This window comes from Apodemus sylvaticus, chromosome 2 (genome assembly GCF_947179515.1).
Source record: "Apodemus sylvaticus chromosome 2, mApoSyl1.1, whole genome shotgun sequence".
NCBI lineage: Eukaryota > Metazoa > Chordata > Mammalia > Rodentia > Muridae > Apodemus > Apodemus sylvaticus.
In genome coordinates this window covers 183,147,109-183,167,599 of record NC_067473.1, presented here as the reverse complement: position 1 = coordinate 183,167,599, position 20,491 = coordinate 183,147,109, and the positions used below count along the sequence as shown (strand labels likewise).

General features: G+C 47.2%; 1 protein-coding gene across 3 annotated transcripts in view; it reads left to right on the top strand.

The window, feature by feature from the left end:
- Bcat1 (branched chain amino acid transaminase 1) overlaps positions 1–19,362 on the top strand; it is a 75,024-nt gene extending 55,662 nt beyond the window's left edge. For all 3 annotated transcript variants that reach the window (XM_052175246.1, XM_052175245.1, XM_052175247.1), the window contains exons 7-11: positions 3,056–3,198; positions 9,336–9,421; positions 11,555–11,695; positions 14,060–14,134; positions 18,140–19,362. In XM_052175246.1, the coding sequence (XP_052031206.1) occupies positions 3,056–3,198; positions 9,336–9,421; positions 11,555–11,695; positions 14,060–14,134; positions 18,140–18,181 (487 nt within the window). In that variant the 3' untranslated portion in view covers positions 18,182–19,362. The remainder of the gene's footprint in view (positions 1–3,055; positions 3,199–9,335; positions 9,422–11,554; positions 11,696–14,059; positions 14,135–18,139) is intronic.
- The last annotated feature ends 1,129 nt before the right edge of the window (positions 19,363–20,491 follow it).

Below are 20,491 nucleotides of genomic sequence, written 5' to 3'. Positions count from 1 at the left end.
AGGCACACCTGCTGCCGAGGGGCCGAGGAAGGCCCTGCTCTGCCTGCCTGGCCGGCCTCACTGGCCATCTGTCTGTAGCTGGCAGGGAACATGAGAGCGTTTGAGATGTGCTGGGCAGTTTCAGGGTTGACTTGGCTCTGAATTCAGAATGTCCCTCGGTGGATACGATAGAAGGATCAAGTACCCGGCTCTCCCCAGGTCTGAATCAACTGGTGACATACAGAGATGTTCCTGGAATGTGACTTTCAGTGATGTTCTGAGAGGTTTAGGAAAGTTTGTAGCCCAGGGATCGCCTCTGATATGAGGCATGGTGGCAGCCAGATTCGAAAGGTGTCCCACCTGTGTGCTCTCCATCCCCCTCAGAGCATTTCTAGAAGATGGGCTTCTAGAAAACTGTAGCTTGGGTTCCTGGCTCCGGTTGGCTCCTGCTGTCTTTGTGACTGCAACACTGTTACATCTCACCTGAGCAGTCTCTGCTACAGAATTAATTCTAGCAGCCTGGCTTTTTCTGGCATTTATAGGCACCTGCATATGACATACATCTCTCTCTCTCTCTCTCTCTCTCTCTCTCTCTCTCTCTCTCTCTCACACACACACACACACACACACACACACACACACACACACGGAGAATGCATGTTTGTGTTACTGGAATATCAGCATTCATGTTGCCAGTGAGCAAGGCAGGCACTAAGCTTTAGTAAGAGCCCGTTGTCCACAGAGCCCGTTATCCGAGAAGACAGTAACATAACAACTTCTCACCTCACACCTCATCTGCGTCAAGCAAGCTTCACAGGGATGGGTGCAGTTCACACAAACAAGCCTTCTCAGTGCAATCAGTTTTCTGAGACCTGTGGTATCCTTGCTTCTCAAGATTGTTTTTTTTTCCCCCTTTTTTTGTTTGTTTGTTTCTTGTTATATGTTTTTTTTTTAAATCTATGAGTGCTTTGCCTGCAGGTAAGTCTGTGAACCGCGTTCTTTCCTGGCACCCTTGGAGGCCAGAAGAGTCCTTTTAGGTAGTCATGGGCTGCCATGCTGGTGCTGGGAACTGAACAGGGTCCTTTGCAAGAGAATCGAGTGCCCTTAGGCACCGCTGCCTCCTCAGCCTCTGCACCTCTCTTGTTAGGGTTTCTTGCGTCTCTAACTACATTCTCTGATACTTGAACTTAAACGCTAGTGTGAATAGTGTAGACCAGGGAGATGGTACGGAGGTGAACCCAGAACAAACTTTGAGCAGCGTGCATGGGTCAGGCTGTTAATAGGTTCTCCCAATATGGAGTACGAATGTCTCCTATTTTTCTTTTAAGATTTATTTATTGTTATATCTAAGTACATTGTAGCTATCTTCAGACACACCAGAAGAGGGCGTCAGATCTCATTATGGATGGTTGTGAGCCACCATGTAGTTACTGGGATTTGAACTCAGGACCTTCAGAAAAGCAGTCAGTGCTCTTAGTCATTGAGTTCTCTCCAGCCCACGAATGTCTCCTTATGGGAGAGAATATTGAATTGCTCCCCTTCAGCCCTCTAGCCCTCCGTTATTTGTACAATCGGTCAGTTCTTCTTGTCCCTGTCTCTGCCCATGTCAATAACCAGGTTTTATGGCACCTGTATCAGTTTCAAAGTTGGTCACTCTTTCCCACTGCAAGTTGCCCCCAAACCTTCCTGCTGGGAAATGTGTGTCTCTCAGTCCAGTGCTATCCCTGGGCCATCCCTAACCCTAACCCTAACCCTAAACCTAACCCTAACCCTAACCCTAACCCTAGCCCTAGCCTTGGCATGAGCGAATTGACAGTCACAGGTTCTGAGCCTGAGGATGTGGACATCACTGAGGGAGAGAATATTCAGCTCCAGCTTTAAGGCTCACAAATTGTGCTCAGAAGCTAAAAGGGCGAATGCATCAGCTGACAGTTTCCTGCACTAACATCATGTGTGGGCATGATCTCCATGCATGGGGAATAGGAAAACCAGGTCGCTTTGGGCTCCCACTTTAAACCACTAAACTGCTGGGGGGGGGGAGAAGGAGAGGGGGAGTGAGGGGGGAGGAAGGGAGGGGAGAGAGAACAAGTAGGGTATTTAAACACTAAATAAGCCTGGGGTTGGCCGACTTCTCTTACCTCTCTGAGGCGTTGCCTTTCTCTATGCTTAGACGCTGAGGCACTCTGAGAGTGAGCGGAGAGGTATTAGCTGGAGTAGTTGAGCGCTTGGCTCATACCCAGGCCTGAGTTCCAGTTAGTTCTCGAATCCTGCTTCCCCCTCCCTCCTCCAGGGGCAGCATTTGTCTTTTAACATCCATGTTTGTCTGTCCTGCAGGTACTTAAGTCATCTGTGTGTCATGTGTAGATGTATGTGCTAGGGCACACATGGCAGGTCAGAAGACAGCTCACGGGACTCAGCTCTTCCCTCCCACCGCCTGGGTGCAGGTCGCTAGGCTCAGCAGCAGGCTCCTTGACTGGCCTGGCCTTTTATGGCCCAGGGAAGAATTTTAAGGGAAGTGTTTGGAGGAAATCAGTCAATTCGTTGGAGCCGCAACCCAGAGAATGGCCTATAGTTCCTCCAGCAGAGACAATATCAAGTATTCCTTAACCCAGTTTGGTGTTTTAAGACCACTAAAATGATAAGTTCCAAAATTATAAGTGGATTATAGTAATCTGCGAGGTTGGCAGAGAAAGACTCAGGTAGACATTGTGCTGTCTGTCCCAGTGGTTGAAACAGTTGCTTTTTTTTTTTTTTTGGTGTGTCTGTGTGTGTCTACAGTGCATGTATGTGGGTCAGAGGATAAATCATGGAAGTGGGTTTACTCCAGCCATTCTGTGGGATCTGAGGCTCAGCAGGCCTTCTAATGCAATGAGCTATGGTGGTCGGCCACCCTCAAGTCTTAAATACACACACTCACACACTCACACACACACACACACACACACACAAACACGCACGCATGCACACAAGCATGCACACAAAGCACGCGCTCAATTGGATGAATAAAAGCTTGAGACTGTACCGCTGCCGCGTGGCGATGCCTGTTCGTAACAGCAGGTGTTCCTTTCCTCACTAGCAATTACGGAGCCTCCCTTCTGGCGCAGTGCGAGGCTGTGGAGAACGGCTGTCAGCAGGTCCTGTGGCTGTACGGCGAGGACAACCAGATAACTGAAGTAGGCACAATGAATCTTTTCCTCTACTGGATAAACGAAGATGGAGGTAATCGCTCTTCTGGTGACCTGACAGCTGATGATGGCAAAGGCGCAGGGGCGGGACAGCAAGGGCGCAGGGGCAGGCACAGCGAGCGCAGCGTGGGGCGGGGTCCAGCGGGTGCTGTGGAGACTGCATCAGGGTTGGCTCTCATTCTTGTTTCTGCTTGAGAAGCTTGAGACTGATTTCAGACTCAGCTGCCGTACAGATGGTCAGCAGGTAAAAGCACTGGCTGCTCTTACAGAGGACCGTTCTGAGCAACCACACCGAGGCTCACAACTGACTTGTAACTCTAATTTCAGGGGATCCGGTGCCCTCTTCTGGGCTCCAGGGGTACTGCACCCATAATGCATAGACACACACACAGACATCATTTTTCCCCCTCCTCTTTGCCCTCTCCTAGTGTCATAACATTCTTTGGTGATGAGTCTTGGTTAGTTCAGTGATCCTTAGCTCTATACCTTGCTATAGTAAACTGTATATTGTTGATAGGGAGGAGAATTAGTATGCCCCTCCTTTTCGTTCAGAACTCTGAACTACACATGAACTCGGTCTTCTTCATGCCAGGCAGGTTCTCTCTTGGACTACACCCGTGGCCTCCTTTTTACTTTTTATTTTGAGGCTCTTAAAGTTGCCAGGGCTAGCTTTAGCTCACTGTGCACCCCAGGCTGACCTGGAACTTACCCTCTTTGGGAGCCTTCTGAGTGGCGGTGGTTACAGGCATGCTCTACCAGGCCTGGCTGTAATACCCCATCACCTTCTGTCTTACTTCATGGTGCCTGTTGCCTGGGCTCCGCCGCCAGCCCAGGCCTCTCTCTCTTAGTAGAGTTCTCTTCAGAACTGGTATCCTTTCTATACCCATTGATACCATCTCCGAAAGCCCTATAGGTTTTCTCTGCATTTCCGTTTGATTAACCAGCAATCTCAGGGCTGCAAGGAAGACCAGAGGGTGAAGGTACTTGCTTCTGGGCCTGACCTGAGTTTAGTACCCACTACCCACAAGGTGGAAAGAGCCAACTGATCCCCAAAAGTTGTCCTCAGACTTCCACATGTATGCCTGGCATGAGGTATACACACATACCCACACAAAATAAATGACACTATTATATAAAACTCAGTGTATCCTGAGATTGCCAGCAGGTCCATGTTTACTGTTGGCCTCCCAACAAGGTGAGCTGCAGGTTCAATGAGAGACGCTGACTCCAAAATAACTTGGAGATTGGATACTTAATGTTGTCCTCTGGTTCTGCATGTATATATACACATGTGTGCACGCACACACTTGTACATGTGCACACATGCTTGAACATACACATGCTCACACATGTATGTATGCTTTCTTTCTTACACATATATATACATGCACACACATACACATACATACCCACATACATACCCACATACACACACTCACACACACATACACACATAACACATACACATTCACACACACATACAAACACACTCACACACATACACATATACACATACATACACACATACACACATACATATACACATACACACATACATACACACATACATTCACACACACATACACATATATAACCACATACACATACATAGACACACATATACACATTCAAAAACGCATACACACATCCATACACACACACACACATGCACACACACACATACACAGGATAAAACAATACTTCATATACCAGCTCCCAGGCATCAGTGACCACTAAAGAACTCGCTGCTTTGCGGTGACCCCTTCACACCAGCTTCATTTTGCTATTGACGTGGGAAGAGGAGGTTCAGCTAAGGTTGAGTGCAGCCCTGCGTGCTGATGTGAGTGCGGGCCAGCCTCACGTTCCCTCTGAGGGAGAGTCAACAGTCCACCCTGAGCTGGCCCTGGCACCTCTGCTGTGTGCCCTCCAGCCCTGGGCATGTGATTCAGGCAGACACAGCAGGCACCTTTTCCTATTTCTGCTGTTTGTTCTTGGAAATGTAAGGAAACCTAGTTTATTCTGGAATTTGGGGACTTTCAAACTGGGACTTCGCATAAACATACTTCTGAAGTAATGGTAAAGAGAAGGTGTCCAGAGCTGGCTTCTGTGTTCGGGGGGCATCTTCCTCTCTAGCCACTCCTGTCCCCGTCCCCACCTACCAGCATGACAGACAGACACAAATAGGCTCATCATTCAGAAAAGGCAAAGTCATTATTTATGGGAGACGTCAAGGACTTAACCGCCTCTGCATCATTGCCCGACAAGGTAGGCAGATCTCAGTAGGGAGGAGTGGGTTTGTTTTCTGCCTCTTGCAAAATATGTGAAGCCTTACTAAGAGTTAGATTTTGAAACTTCTGCCCAAGCCAGTTTTAGTTTCGATGTGTTCCTTCCGTTGGGGTGTTTAGCAGGCAAAAGGGGGGTGGGGAGGGTGGGTCAGGATGGAAACTTTGCTTTGGACGATTCTCAGTTCCCAGCACCTGTGCCTGGCAGCTCACGGCTCACAGCTGCCTTAACCGCAGCTCCAGGATATCCACGGGCATTGTGCACTGGACACAAACTCTCTCTCTCTCTCTCTCTCTCTCTCTCTCTCTCTCACACACACACACACACATACACACACTTAAAAAAACTAAAGGTTCCTCTCTCTCTACCCCTCTTCTCTGTCTCATTGATAACCTAACACTGTGTAACAGAACCCTCCTGTGACTCTCCTCGGAGTGTGAGGGTGGACGAACACAGCAGCCCCCACAACGCAGTACAGGAACCAACCGCAGCATTTGCTGAGTCTCAAGGCATGTCTACGGGGCTCTGTTTCCTCCCGGGTGTTCTGGAACCCGCTCTGACTCCTGCGAGCGTGTTTGTGCTTGCAGAGAAAATGAATACTTCTCACCCAAATGCTGTCATGTCGCCGGCTCTATCTAGGAATCAGGGGACAGATGTCCCATGCTGTCGGCCCTGTCTGGGAACCAGAGGACAGATGTTCTGTTTCTTGACCTCAGGCTGGTGGTTACAGTGAGAGGCCTTCCACAGAACAGCCTTCGCCATGTGTGAGCACGGCTGTTTGGGTTTAACTTGGTGTTGTCTGAGAGCTACACTAACTACACTAACTGTAGGAAAGGTCTCTGTGTGTGTGAAAACCTTGTGCACGCAGTGTACACACACACACACACACATACACACCCATGCATTTCTCTGTCTAGCTAATGAGTTATCTCAAACACATTTATTTTGAGACCATAAACACTTAACAAATGATGAGTACCCTTGGGAACACCGCCAGGACCAATCTCTTCTTTCTAAAAAGCGATTTTCAGAATATAAATGGTCCCTGCTGTGGCCCAGCAATGAGAATTCACCCATTCATATTTTAAAATTTAAAAGTACTTATTATGGAGGCTAGGGAAATGGCTGGGCGATTGTTAGGAACATTAGCTGCTCTTCCAAAGGATCCAGGTTCAGTTCCCAGCATTTGCAGATCTGGTGCCCTCTTCTGCTCTCCACGGGCACTACATGCATGTACCACACTACATACATGTACCACACATACATACAGGTAGGCGAAGTACCCATACATATGAAAACAGAACAAAAACCTATGTACCTCCTGAGGCCAGGCATCATGCAGAGACTGGGGCATACAGAGACAGGCGGATGTCTGCTCTGGAAACCATCATGGAGCAGTGGAGATCAGACCCACCCCACCCCGAGACACACCCCTAGTCCCAGGGGCAGGACACTGCTGTACCATCCGAGCCTTTTCTCACTGTCACCAGCCGGGCAAACACACATTTGTTTCTCCAGTAAAAGAAGGATTGGTCTGGGCTAGTTCTAAAGTTTCTGTCTATATTCAAGGTCCTGGGGGAGCCTCAAAGCAACAGGGCAGAGTGAACCCTGAAATAGCAGGGTGATTCCTCTAGCACTTCTGTCTGGTGTTTCTCTGTGCATATTTGTGACTCCCTCTACAAGCAGGTTGTCTGTTGTAAGGTTCAGCATCTTCGTAAGGAGATATTAAGGCTCCTTGGTCTACATTGCTAGATGCCAGCAGTTGGAAGGAAAGGGGGTGCTAACTACCGAGGGTGACAGCCCCGTGATTCCCAGTCTAGTCTCAAATCTGATCTAAGGATGACCTTGAGTTCCCAATTCTGCCTTCCACTCCCTAGTGCTGTAAGGTTTTTGTATTACATGTGTAAGTCACCCACATCCAATTCATGTGGTGCGGGGATCAGATCCAGGGCTTCACACATACTCTGTGAGCAATCTACCTACTGATCTCCTCCCGAAGTCCTTCAAAGTGACTCTAAACGGGGAGGGCTCCCTGGAGCTCACAGTTGGAGCGCTGTGCCTGGTCTTCACGGTGGAGCAGAGCGTTCACTTGGGGTCTCCCGTGGAGTAGTCACAGTGGCAGTTCTCTTGAGACTGTGTTTTCTCTTTTCTTCTTTCGAAGAGGTGAAGCTAGCCTCCTGAGCTCACTGCCTTTAGATCTCTGTGGGAAACTCTGAATCTCCCCATCCATGTGACACCTGTGTAGCTTCAACAGCAGATGATGTGGGACTTCTGAAGGCAGTGTGCAGGCAGCACCAGGAGGAAGAACTGTGTGTGTGTGTGTTATATGTGTGTGTGGTGTGTGTGGAAGGTTGTGGGTGTGGGTTGTACTGCTGTGGAGGTCAGAGGATTGAGATAGAGAGGGCATCTTTTCTTGTGTGTGCTCCTCTGGGGGTGCACTGCTGTAAAGGCCAGAGGCCTGAGGTAGGGTGTCTTTCCTTGTGCATGTGTGTGTGTGTGGGGGGGGGCGATGCACTGCTGTAGGGGGGGAGGGCTAAGGTAAGGTGTGTGGGTGTGGGGGGGGATGCATTGCTGTAGAGGCCAGGAGCTGAGGTAGGGTGTCTTTCCTTGTGTGTGTGGGTGTGTGTGTGTGGTGTCGAATGCATTGCTGTAGAGGCCAGGGGCTGAGGTAGGGTGTCTTCTCTTGCTTCTGTCCACCTTATATGCTGACACACAAGGCCTTTCACTGAGCCCAGGGCTACTGGTTTGGCTGGACTAGTTGGCCAGGCCTAGTGGCTCCTTGTTTCTGCAGCCCCAGCGTGTACCACGTACATGGGTGCTGGGATCTGACCTCAGGCCCGTGACAAGTGCTTGCCACCAATCATCCCTCTGTCTCAGGCTACTCATATCTGAGGTCATGGGCTCCTCATAGAAATGATGACTATAGTTCTGACTTGGATCCTGAGCAAGATTTTATGTGTATTGTTATAAGGACCAATTAGCTTTTTATCTACTAAGGAATAATTTTGACATGGAAGCTTGTCTTGAAGAAAATTTCTTAATTCTCACTTCTGAGAATAGAGTTCATTTTTATAACTTTATTTATTTATATTTAATTATTTGTTTGTGTGTGTGTGTGTGTGTGTGTGTATGCATGTGGTGTCTTTAGCATGTGCGTATGCTCTATCTGTAGGCGGATACCCTTGGCAGCCAGTAGAGGGCGCTAGAATGCTTAGAACCAGAGTTATAGACAGTTGTGAGTTGGGTCCTCTGCAGGAACAGTGAGTGCTCCGAGCAGCCCAGCTGCGACCCCAGCCTCTAATTCTTGATCTTTCATCATTTCACTGATTATCAAAAAATGGGTGATGGTTACACAAGGCACTACCTTTCTGGGTTAATTTTTTTTAAGCATTTGTTTGTTTATGTATATGGGGTGAGTGTGTGTGTGCGTTGCGTGTGCATGTGCATGTGTGTTTGTGTGCGTGCCCTTGTCACGGCACATGTGTGGTGGTCAGAGGACAACTTATGGGAGTCAGTTCTCTCCTGCTGTGGAAGCTATGGGAGGACTGAACTCAGGTGGTCAAAGGCAGGAGCAGTGCCCTCACCCACTGGATCATCTGTTTCTGCTTACTTAAGAAAATGTGTTGTATTCTTAACCCTGTGTCTGTGTGTGTGTCAGTTTGCACGTCCCGAAGGGAGGACGGGATGCCTCGGAGCCGAGTCACAGGCAGTTGTGAGCCTCCTTATGTGGGTGTGAGAACAGAGCTCTGGTCCTGAGTAGCGGCAGCTGCTGGAATACTCTGAGCCTTCTCTTCTGATCTCATATTACAGTGGCTTTAAGAACTGCACTGCTGCTGTATGTTGTCTAATGAGCGAAGTCTTGCAAACATCCCTGTTTCTAATTGACAGAGGAAGAGCTGGCAACCCCTCCACTAGATGGCATCATTCTCCCGGGGGTGACGAGGCAGAGCATCCTGGAACTGGCACAGCAGTGGGTAAGTGCCTGAACAGCTTCTGTGAGCCCGACACACACACACAGACACACACACACACACAATGATAACATAAACCATAGTTCCCACCTCTGTTATCTAATCTTTAAATCTCACCTCGATCGAAGATCTCACTAGAAGATCTGGGTTGGCAGAATGTTTTTTAGTAGGGAACAGAGGAACCAGCTGAACAAGATGTCTTACTGAGGATGGCTTCCAGCCCAGCTTCAGTGTGTGTACAGGGTGCCTTCTAAGCCAACCTGGTTCATACTGGCTGTTTCCACCCAGCCTTAACTGTAGGCTGTTCCACATCGCATTGATGACATGTCCTGTAATGTATTCCGGTATTGGTATTATAGGAGCTACAGGTTTCTATTGACACATTAATATCAAGGTAATGCTAATTTGTCCTGCTTTTCTTCTTCCCCCACTACCCCCTGCTTCCAGTGTCTCAGATTTCCACACATGCTTATTTTAAAATTGAAAACACTCAAAGAAAATATAAAGTTGTTTTCTGTGGATGTTCACATCTGTGTGAGAGAGACTGGGGTTTTAGGGTGTTGTTGTTTGAAGTGACATCTCGTTCGTAAGGGGGATGTGGAGTACAGTGGCGGACTGGCAGGGGTCCTTGACTGCAACTTATGACTCAGGTGTTCCAAGAGTCCCCAGAGACCATGAGAAGGTTTTTAACACACACAATTTGGGAGCAGACCAGCAGTTTCTCTGGAAAAGACTGCAAACAGAGGCCATGAGCTAAATAATCCTACCAAAGTCCGGAGCAGACAAAACCCACTGCCGTCCGTTGGCTGGCACACACTGGGCACGACATTTGCAAGCTGCTGGTTTAATTTCAACAGCTTGCCCTGTCCCAAATATGTTTGCAGTTGGAAAGAGCGTTTGAAGCTCAGCTGTGTCTGTTTTATAAGAGAATGAACAGAGCACAGAAGGTTGGCCGACAAGGTGAGGGTGACCCAGTTCCACACCTCCGGCTCCAGAGCATGGAAGACGGTTATTCCACAGGGGTTTCCTTGACCCGTTAACTGCAGCTTATTTTAAAGCTCTGTGGAAAATGCCAAGAGGCACTGGGATCATGGCTTGCTGGATAGGGAGCTAATCCAGACAAGGGTGACCCAGGCAAGCACTGCTCTGTTGATTTGCAAGAGGATTCCTTTTCTGTTACTTCTCTCTAGAATGCAGGCCTCAGGAGTTCTCAGTGAGGTCTGCTCATTTTCTGGAACTTACTTGTTTAATAATTTAATTTTGAGCAAAATCCCAACAGCTCTCGCTATAGTTTCTCCTATAAAGTCAAAACACTGGCTCTCTGTTAAGAGAGCGACCGCTTCAGCTCTCTGGGATCAGTTAATGTTTTTTTTTTTTTTTTTTTTTTTTTTTTTTTTACTAATTTTGAGGGCAGTCTGATTTGAGGCTTAGTTCAAATCTAGTCCTGGCTGTTTACCAGCTGTTTGGCCTTGGGACAGCCCCTCCCCATCTGGAACCCACGCTTCCTCAATTGTAAGGTAAAGAAGCTGTCTTCCGCATTAGAGACCTTGGCCTGTGGTGGGTTCAAAGTCAGCGGCAGTTATCACACAACCTGTGACGTGACAGGCTGGTCTCCTTTGTCATGAAAGGTGGAGAAAATGAGTTAAGTGCGTTACGTCCCTCTTAGAGGGAGTCAGTGCGTGAAATCCATGACAACACACGTGTCTAAAGCAGGCATGTGTGAAAGTGTGTCATGACTCCATGGTGAGTATCTAGACAAGTTCATTCGAAAGCTGTGATTTGGAAGTAGGTCGCTGTGGATGTTGGGCTAACACAGTGTGCCTTTTCCCAGTCAACATGTTAAGGTAATCGCACAGTGCCCTTTCCTGCTGCCCCCAGGGACCATTATGACACCATCCAGATTCAGCCAGATCCAAAGATACACAGTGACTTTCTTTCTTTTTTTCTTGTTTTCTTGTTTCTTCCATCACTACCTCCTCTTCCTTCTCCTCCCTCTTCTCCCTCCTCCCTCCTCCCTCTTCCTCCTCCCCCTCCCCCTCTCCTTCCCCCATCCCTTTTCCCCCTCCATTCCTTCTCCTCCTCCTCCTCCTCCTCCTCTTCCGCTTCTGCTTCTGCTTCTCATTGCATTCTCAACAGGGCGAGTTTAAGGTATGTGAGAGACACCTCACCATGGACGGCCTGGCCACTGCCCTGGAGGGGAACAGAGTGAAGGAGATGTTCGGCTCCGGGACAGCCTGCGTGGTCTGCCCAGTTTCGGATATTCTGTACCAGGGCCGGGTAAGACCAGCAGCTTTATACGTTCGCCATTCCTAGCCCTTTGCCCAGGACTGGAGAGATGGCACTGTGGTGGAGACATTTATCATCCAGGCTGAGGACCATCCAGGTTTTGGTCCCTGGGACCCACAGAGCAGAGGAAAGAAAGTGACTTTCCTCTTAAAGTCTTAAAGAAAGCTCACCTCTGACCTCTCCTGCATTTGTCTGCGCTGCCTCCCCACCCCCACACACTAATCGAGTAAATGAATGAGTGTCATTTTAAAAATGTAAACATTAACCCATAATTGAATGAAGTCATAATGGGAGAGGGAAATTGAGCTGGATGGGCCTGGGTTGGCCCAAGCGCTTCCATCTTCCTGGTTTCATGAGAGCTCAGCCATTGTAGCAGGTCAGCCCCGACCTTGGCAAAAGTGTGAGCCCTGCTCGTCAGAACAGAGCCTTGTGCAGTCCCCAGGGTCTGCCAGCCTGCCCAGGGAGGCTGCCTGGAGGCAGCTGGCTTCCAGTGGTCTGGCTGCCTGTGCTTCCAAGCTCTGCTGCATTAGGAGTGCAGTGGCCACAGGTCCACAGAATGCATGTGAGGCGACTCACCCGTGGCCATTGTCAGGTTTCAGTAGAACACTGCGCAGACATTTAGAGTGACCCCTCTAATGTGCAATTATCTTCTTGCTACATTTGTCTGATTTTTAAAAGAACAGATGCATTTGCTTTGATTTCACGTGTGTGTGTGTGTGTGTATATTTTGTCTGCACGTCTGTCTGTGTACCGCGCGTGTGTGTGTGTGTGTGTGTGTGTGTGTGTGTGTGTGTGTACGTACAGTGCCTGTGGAGGCCAGAAGTGGGTTCTGAACCCCTGGCACTGCAGTTACAGGCAGTTGTAAACCGCCATGTGGGTGCTGGGAATCAAACCTGGGTCCTCCGGAAGAGCAGCCAGTGCCCTTAACCACCGAACCATCTCTCCAGCCCCCATTAATTCACTTTTCCTTGTGTCATGGATGCCTTATTTTGCCAGTTCGAGGGCTTTCCCTTTCATAGAAAAAAAAAAAAAATCCAGTCCTCGTGCATGTCTGTCAGCCTCTGTCTTTAGAGTGTAAAGATATAGGAATTGCTTTACAGGCTTTCCCTAAATGTATAGATGCTATGCTATGGGCATGCAGGCAGTCTTTAACTGGGTAGGCGCTATTCTGTAGGTGGATAGGTGTTATTCCTACAAGACTATTTCAGATGTTAGATATAAATTCCCCTGATGTATGAATCGAACATTGTAATCTCAGCTGACTGGTCTGATCATTATTACTATTCATTATCATTACTATTAATTATTATTATTATTTGTTATTATGTTTTGCTTAACACTTTAGAATTTGCTTTTCAGGGCTGGCTGCTGATGTAGTTTGACATGCAGATATTTCTCAGTAGGGAAACTACCTGGTTTTACACGGATGTGGCAGAGAGATGGGGAAGGGGGGGCATGCATGCCAGGGAGGGATAGAGAAATGCAAAGAGAGGAAGAAAGGATTGTAGAGGCCCAGTTTGAGTATTTTATGGCATTATCTAGGTATGTTATTTGTCCATTTTAGTAACTAAAATCCAATTGTTACTCCATTCTAGAAATGAAAAGCTTACAAAGGTTAACTTATTTTTAATGCTGTTCCTAAATGCTCCAGGGAGGCACTCAAGTCCAAAGTGTTCCTAATTATCACATTATACTAAAAGGCATAAGAAGAAGAGTGTTTGAGAAGATGCGCTATCTACTAAATATCAAAGCATCAAAAGCCAGCCCTCCAGCAAGGCATGAACAGGCATGGCTCAGACATAAGCCAACGGCAGGAGATCTCTCAGCTAGGAATTTAACCCTGCCTTCCCATGGGAGCTGTGGCCCATGGAGGTCTGTCTTGCCCCAGATGTAGGTTCAGAAACTCCTTATGTAAAAGAAGAGCCTTGCTTTAATTCTCCCCTTTGAAATCTCTTGCTTTCGTCTGTTGAGCAATATCTTTGAGGTCTGGTTCCTTGCCAGTGTTCAGTAGAGGCAATTATCCATCCTGTGGATTCTTAGACTCCTGGGTTGAGTTAGCCTACTAACTGTTTTGGGGACCCCTTCCATTCTGAATTCCTTAAACCACCCTGAAGAATGGCATTCAAACCTGTTGTGCCTTCAGTTGAGTCGGTAGGAAATGAATATGTTGTCATTGATTGACTGTCTTTTACTCAAGTTCTCAGTAAAGACTCAGGGTAGGAGGCAGCATGTATTGACAGTATGCCGGGCGCCTCTCTCGGTCTGGTGGGGTTGCCTTCCTGTTGTAGGCATGGTCTTCCTGTTACCACCACGTGAGCCTCACACCCTCAGACTCCTTTCTCCTTCCTCCCTCAGATGCTGCACATCCCAACGATGGAGAATGGCCCCAAGCTTGCGAGTCGCATCCTTGGAAAGCTGACTGATATCCAGGTAGCCATTTTCACCACGGGGTTGGAGGCCAGCTGGGGGCAGGGCTCAGGGGATGAGAGCATTTGCTGTTTTTGTGGAGGACCTGGGCTCATGTCCCAGCACCCCCACATCAGCTCACAGCTTTGGTTCCTGGAGTTCTGGTGTTCTCTGCTGTGTGCCTTTGGCACTCCACATGTATGGTGCGCATTCATACATGCAGGCAAACTACTCAGATACACAAGAGAAAAATGACATCTCCTTGGGGCTCAGGTTGTGGTCCAGTGAGAGAGCCCACGTTTAGTGCTAAAGCATTCCGTCCTCGGTGTACTAGAACCACAAAAGGAAGAGATGAAGTGGTGTGATTCAAGGGGAGTAATTTAAAGTTAAGGAAGGTACTTCTGACAGAATGAGCAGGGCCAAGTATGGCAGAAGGCGGGAGAGAGATAGTAAAAAAAGAAGAGGGGGAGAGGGATACTCATGAGGGGCCATCAGGTCAGCTAGCATTCCAGAATAAATGCAAGTTTCAATACTTAAAATTCTGATTCAAGAGTACGACATGTTATTGTAAAAATGGAAAATATATTAAAAATAGGAGACAGGGTAGGAAAATGGTGGTGCTGTCTTTACCTACCAAGTGGTAAGGTCAGGTTACATCCCAATACCCAGAACTGGGTGGGAAGAAAGAGAGGAATTACATTTATCTGTGGACCCAGCACTTAGATACAATTGCTGTTAATTCTGAGTTTGAATGTTTACAACTTCAATATTATATAAACATTTACCCGTTTATTTCTATTTCCCAACAGGGTGGCTATAGTGAAACATGAGTTTGTTACCTGCTTTTTCTATATAATAAGCCACCCACTCTTGAGTCTTTCAGGCCGAAGCAGAGTTCAGCTGGCGGAGTCCTTGCACAAGGCCTTGGGGTCAGTCCCCGGCCTCTCACACCAGACTACTGGTCACACTTGTGATCTCATTACAACTGGAGCTTGGGAGGACCAGAGGCCATCCTCCACTAAGTGACCTTTCAAGCTAGCCTGGGCTATATGAAACCCTGTCTCAAAAAGCCAAAACTAAGTTAGATAATTAATAAAGAAGGAAAAAGAATAGTTATTTATTTTTTTATACCAGTGAGCTACATTTTTTTGTGAAGAGCTTTCATAAGAAAGTTGGTGAGGTGGAGCACGCCTTTAATCCCAACACTTTGGAGGTATGGGCAGGGGATCTCAGAGTTCAAGGCCAGCCTGGTCTACATAGGGAGTTCAGGTTCAACAGGGCTTTGTAGTGGTACCTGTTTTTTCTTTTTTTTTTTTTTTTATGGTTGAGATAGAAAAGATGAAGATAGGGGATGGATGCGTCCTTAAATGCTTGTTACCCCAGAATCCAGGTCCCCTGAATCCTATGTAAATGTGGCATGGCCTGACAACCCACATGGTAATTTTAGCTTCTGCAGGAGAGCCCCAGAGCAGGCTGGCTAGTAAAACCAGCCGCATCAATGAGCTCTGGGCTTGATTGAGTGACCCTGTCTCTGTAAATAAGGAAGAAGAGTGTCAACTTTAGGACTTTCCATGTATGTTCCCATATATGTATCTATATATGCACATGTCCACACACATAGCCATGCCTACACATGTACAACATACACAATGGAAAAAGAAAAAAAAAAAAGACACCTGGAATAGAACAGCTGAGAAAGCGCAAGCATTCCCCTCTTGTGTGCTTCAGTGATGGTGACAGTAAATCCAGTGTCAGGACTGGGGAGGTGGTCTGGCTAGGAGAGTGCACGTTGCAGGTGCATGCTGGTAATTCAGCATTGGTGGGTGGAGGTGGGGGAGGGGTGGGGAGTTTGAAGTCATTACTAATTTTGTGAGTCTGAGGCCAGCCTCGGCTACCTGAGAGAGCATGTCTTTGAAGACAAGCCAAACAAGCCCCCCAGGTCCACTCAGAACCCATCCTGATCAAAGACCAAGGTCATAACTGCAGGCACAGGAGATCGGAGGTGACTCAGAGTCGGCCACGAGCACACGCACTCATCTACCCCAACGCGTTAAGCAACAGGGCCTTCCGCCCGTAATCAAAACCACATCTTTTTCCCTCAATTATTGTATGCCTGTGTCCTCAAGTGTCCAAATTATCCTCTTACAAGATGGCAAATTGGTGCTGTTAGCCAAGCGACTAGCTTGTCTGATTCCAAGAAAAATAATCTTAGTAATTACTAAGGGAGAAAAGAAGCCTGGTGTTACATCATGTTTGACATTTGATCTCTTCGGGTGTTACATGGAAACATAATGTTTCCCTGCAAAGTGTTCCACAAAATTAAAGACAAGAGTAAAAAAAAAAAAGACACGCAAAAAAAAAAAAAAAATTATCAAAGCTCAAGCTCGTGCCAGCGTGACCCAGGGGGATTTTTGAAACATTAGATGCATAAACTTCTGTACTTCTGAATATTAGGATAAGTGCTTGTCCGGTGTAGCTAATTATCCACATTGGTCCTTTTTTTTCTTCTAATAATGAACAGGGAGAGGCACTCCTGGGTCTTCTCATGTAAACGGAGGTGAACCCGGCCATGCTGCCTGCTCTTCTGCTTCTGCCTACCCTACACTTCCCACTCTCAGGTCGCCTCATCTCCAAAAGCCCCTTTACCTCACAAGGCTACCCGTGAGGTTGCATTATATTACCCTTATTATATTACCTGTATTTGGTTGCATTATAGGGTCATGACTGTCCTTTGGTATTCATTCCTGTAGGAACTTTTTCACTGGGTTTGTTTTTGAGACAGGGTCTCACAGTGTAGACGAGGCTGGCCCTGAACCTTAGAGTTTTCCTCTAGAGCACATATGGCGCAGCTCCTGTGGAAACCTTTTAAATACCTCCTGAGCTATCTAAACTGCACTGCTCAATTCTAATAATCAGTCCCGCTGGTCCCCTCGTGGAGCTGTTTGAGTGCTGGGTTTTATTTTTTGTTGTTGTTTTGTTTTACTTTGTTTTAAATTTCTCTTTATGTCCCCCAGGGTTTAGTACAGGTCTTGGATAGAGTATACAGACTGTAATATTTCTTCATTGAAAGAAGGCATGAGATGCCAAGATAATTTTTTTAGATGCAGATTACGTGTTGCTCTTTTGTATTTACATATTCTAGGAAGAGATGGGAAATGTCTTAAACAATATGGCGTTGACAGGTTTCATGTTATTAAACAGCATACTTGAGCTAGTAACTTTATAATGAGAACAGGCTTGTCTAGCTCACAATTTTAGAGCTTTAGAGACGGGACATTAGTCCAGTCTCTGAGACTGGCAGGTGGCAGGTTCCCACACAGTTTAGGGGGTTCACTGTCCTTTTCAAGGCAATGGTTCTAGTGAGCTAAGGGTCAAGGCCACACCCTAAGTTCTGCTATCATTTGATAGCTCCATCCTGGGGACAGAGCCTTCAAACCAGAGCCATTGAAGAGATGCATCAAACATCACATCATAGCAAGCATCAAATTCTTCCATGTTATCCAACAAGGAGGATATTAATACCGGCATGCCTGCCTTGGGACAGCTGGAGCCCGAGACTCAGGCATCAGGGAGAGGGCGTGAGGAGTGAGTTCAGGTCCATACTGAGGCGATTAGCATTTTATTGATTGATTAAGATAGTCTCTTACAGCCCAGGCTAGCCTTAAATGCCTATAGATCCCTTCACCTCCCACGTGCCAACTACAGGCATGTGCTGACACACTTGATTCTTTTTTTTTTTTTTTTTTTGGTAGAAGATTCACTTTTATTTTTAATTCTGTTTCTATGGGAATAAAGGAGGTCGGGCGTGTGCACTTATAAGCACTAGTGCACATGAAAGCCAGAGAGGGTGTTGAACCCGACGGAGCTGGAATGAGAGACTTTTGAACCCAGGCGCTGACTGAAGCCAGGTCCTCTGGAAGACCAGCCCGAGCTCTTAGCTGCTGAGCCCCTGCCGCAGCTGATGGACGCTGAGGGTTTGCTGAGCTTCTCGCCTTTAGACTGAAACATGTGTCTGTGCTTTTGTTTCAGTATGGCAAGGTCGAGAGCAACTGGACAATCGAGTTACCCTGATGGCAGAGCTCAGGGCATCGGTGACGGGGTGCCACAGAAGACCGACTCCTGTCCTCCAGCTGGGACCACCTGTGACTAGCTTTGCACATTGTAGTTGCGTTGTTCACGTGTTACCAAACGAGAAAATTGCCAGTGTTACATGTCACCTGTAAACATGATAGTAATTGATAACTGTACCTTTCCTAGGAAAGATATTAATGAATAATGTCTCCCCTCACCCTGTACCAGATCCTTAGTAGGAGAATGGGTTTCCCAGCCAGTGAGGTGTCTGTGTTGGAAGGGCTGCTGGGGAAATGTCACAGGTGGCCTTCCCTGACTCATGGGCACCCCAGAGAGGCACTCTTTGTCACTTTTGCTGGTGAGGTTCTTTTAGTTTTTTTTTTGTTTGTTTGTTTTGGTTGTTTGTTTTTGTTTATTTGTTTATTTCTAATTGGGGCTCCCGTAGTCCTACTGGCCTGGTACTGCCCAATGCCCGTCCAGGGTTGGTCTCAGACACAGAGCAGCCTCCCTGTCCCACTCAGCCTTCTGGATGCTGGGGTGATTGACAGGTGCCCTGCCTTGACTTTAGTCTTTTTTTTTTTTTTCTTTCTTTCTTTTTTTTTTTTTTTTTTTTGCTTTAGTCTTTTAATCAAAAGTTTGGTTACCTGGATTTCTTTTCTCCATGCTTCTGTAGGTCCCTGAGTCCACATAAAGGTGCACAGGTGGCTCTGTCCCCTCTTGTTATCGTAGTCTGCACTAATCTCACTGAAGGTGTCTGAGGCCGTTGTCCACACTGTCCTTTTTACGTCACAATAACTGGCTGCTCACTGTGCTGCTATGAGACTAGGGGTCCTGTGCCTTCTAGATCTTTGCATCCTCAAAGCCCAGCACATAGTAGGTATTTTCAGTACATGTTTACTATAAGAATGAACATAGAAGTGTACTTTCTGTCTCTCCATGCTGAAACCCTTTTGGAAGCCATGCCTGATATGGGCAGCATGTAGCAGTATTTACCTCAGGCTGCAGATCTTGTCCATGGAGTCCTCCAGGCAGCATGGTCAGTTGGAAGAACTGTCTTATGTTTTCAGATTATCTTGGAATTGAAGGATTGTCCTGGAAAGATGAGTACCAGCCACATGGAAATGACAGATGCTCTACATTAAGTGTTAAATGCCAAATAAAGGGGCAGGTCGGGAGATAAACTCTGGATTTGGATCTTAATCTACACTTTGAACTTTTCTCTTGAGTGAGCATTCCTGGCTAGTAACAGGCACTAATTGCAGACCGTGGTCTCTTTGGTTAGGAACTGTGAGTGAAAAGTTTTCTCATAGCCCAGTTTATCCAGGAGAAAGTTGGGTCTTGATACAAAGCAGTCACCCTCGGAAGGTCTCCTCTCAGCCATGGTCTTTGGTTTCCTGGTTTCAGTAGTTTTCAGCTTACTGATGGAACGTGGGTCTCTTCAGAGTCCCCGGGTGGAGGGCGTTATAAAGACTCCTAGAGACAGTCCTTAAGACATTTAACAACCACACACAGCACTTTAGTTCCATTCCAGATATTTAGCTATCTGGTTTTTAGACAGAAACAGTAAAAAATTGGAGAAGGTCATGACTGATGGTAAAATATGCCCGAGGGGCCTTTTTGTTGTTGATTAAAGTCTTGGGCGAGGATATCCTCGAGCAGTCCTCCACCCTTGCCTGATTAGGACCCTTCCTGCAGGTGCTCACGAGGTAGCAGCGTCCTGAGATGCCTTTTGGCTTTTTTGCACCCACTGACCATCTTAGGTCTAGGATAGACTAGCAGGTGTAGTAACTGTCAAGTAGCGCAGACTGACCAAGCTGAGGCCCGGGAGAAGGGAAGTAGGTGCCTTGTCTGCCCAGTCCACCTAAGACTTTACAGTTTTAAATCGGAGTGGCCCATGTGATGGTGGGGAGCATAGGTTATGACCTCAAGTATGTTATGACAGCTAAAACCTGTTAAGGCTCAGTCAAAACAGAAGGAAGGAAGGAAGGAAGGAAGGAAGGAAGGAAGGAAGGAAGGAAGAAAGGAAGGAAGGAAGGAAGGAAGGAAGGAAGGAAGGAAGGAAGGAAGGAGGAAGGGCACATGCTTTTTAAAAACCGGAGGCCTGATACAGAGCATGGTCTGCCATCCTTATTGAAGTATCAGAATACGAAACTGACCTTTGCAATGACTTCTTGGTGGGCATCGAAGGAACGACTGTAGTTCTTTCTCCCTGTTCATTATTTGTTTAATTGCAGGGGCGTAATGCAGCAAGAGGGTTGGAATTGTAACCAGGCATCCTTCAACCCGTTCTAAGACTCACGATGCCAACAC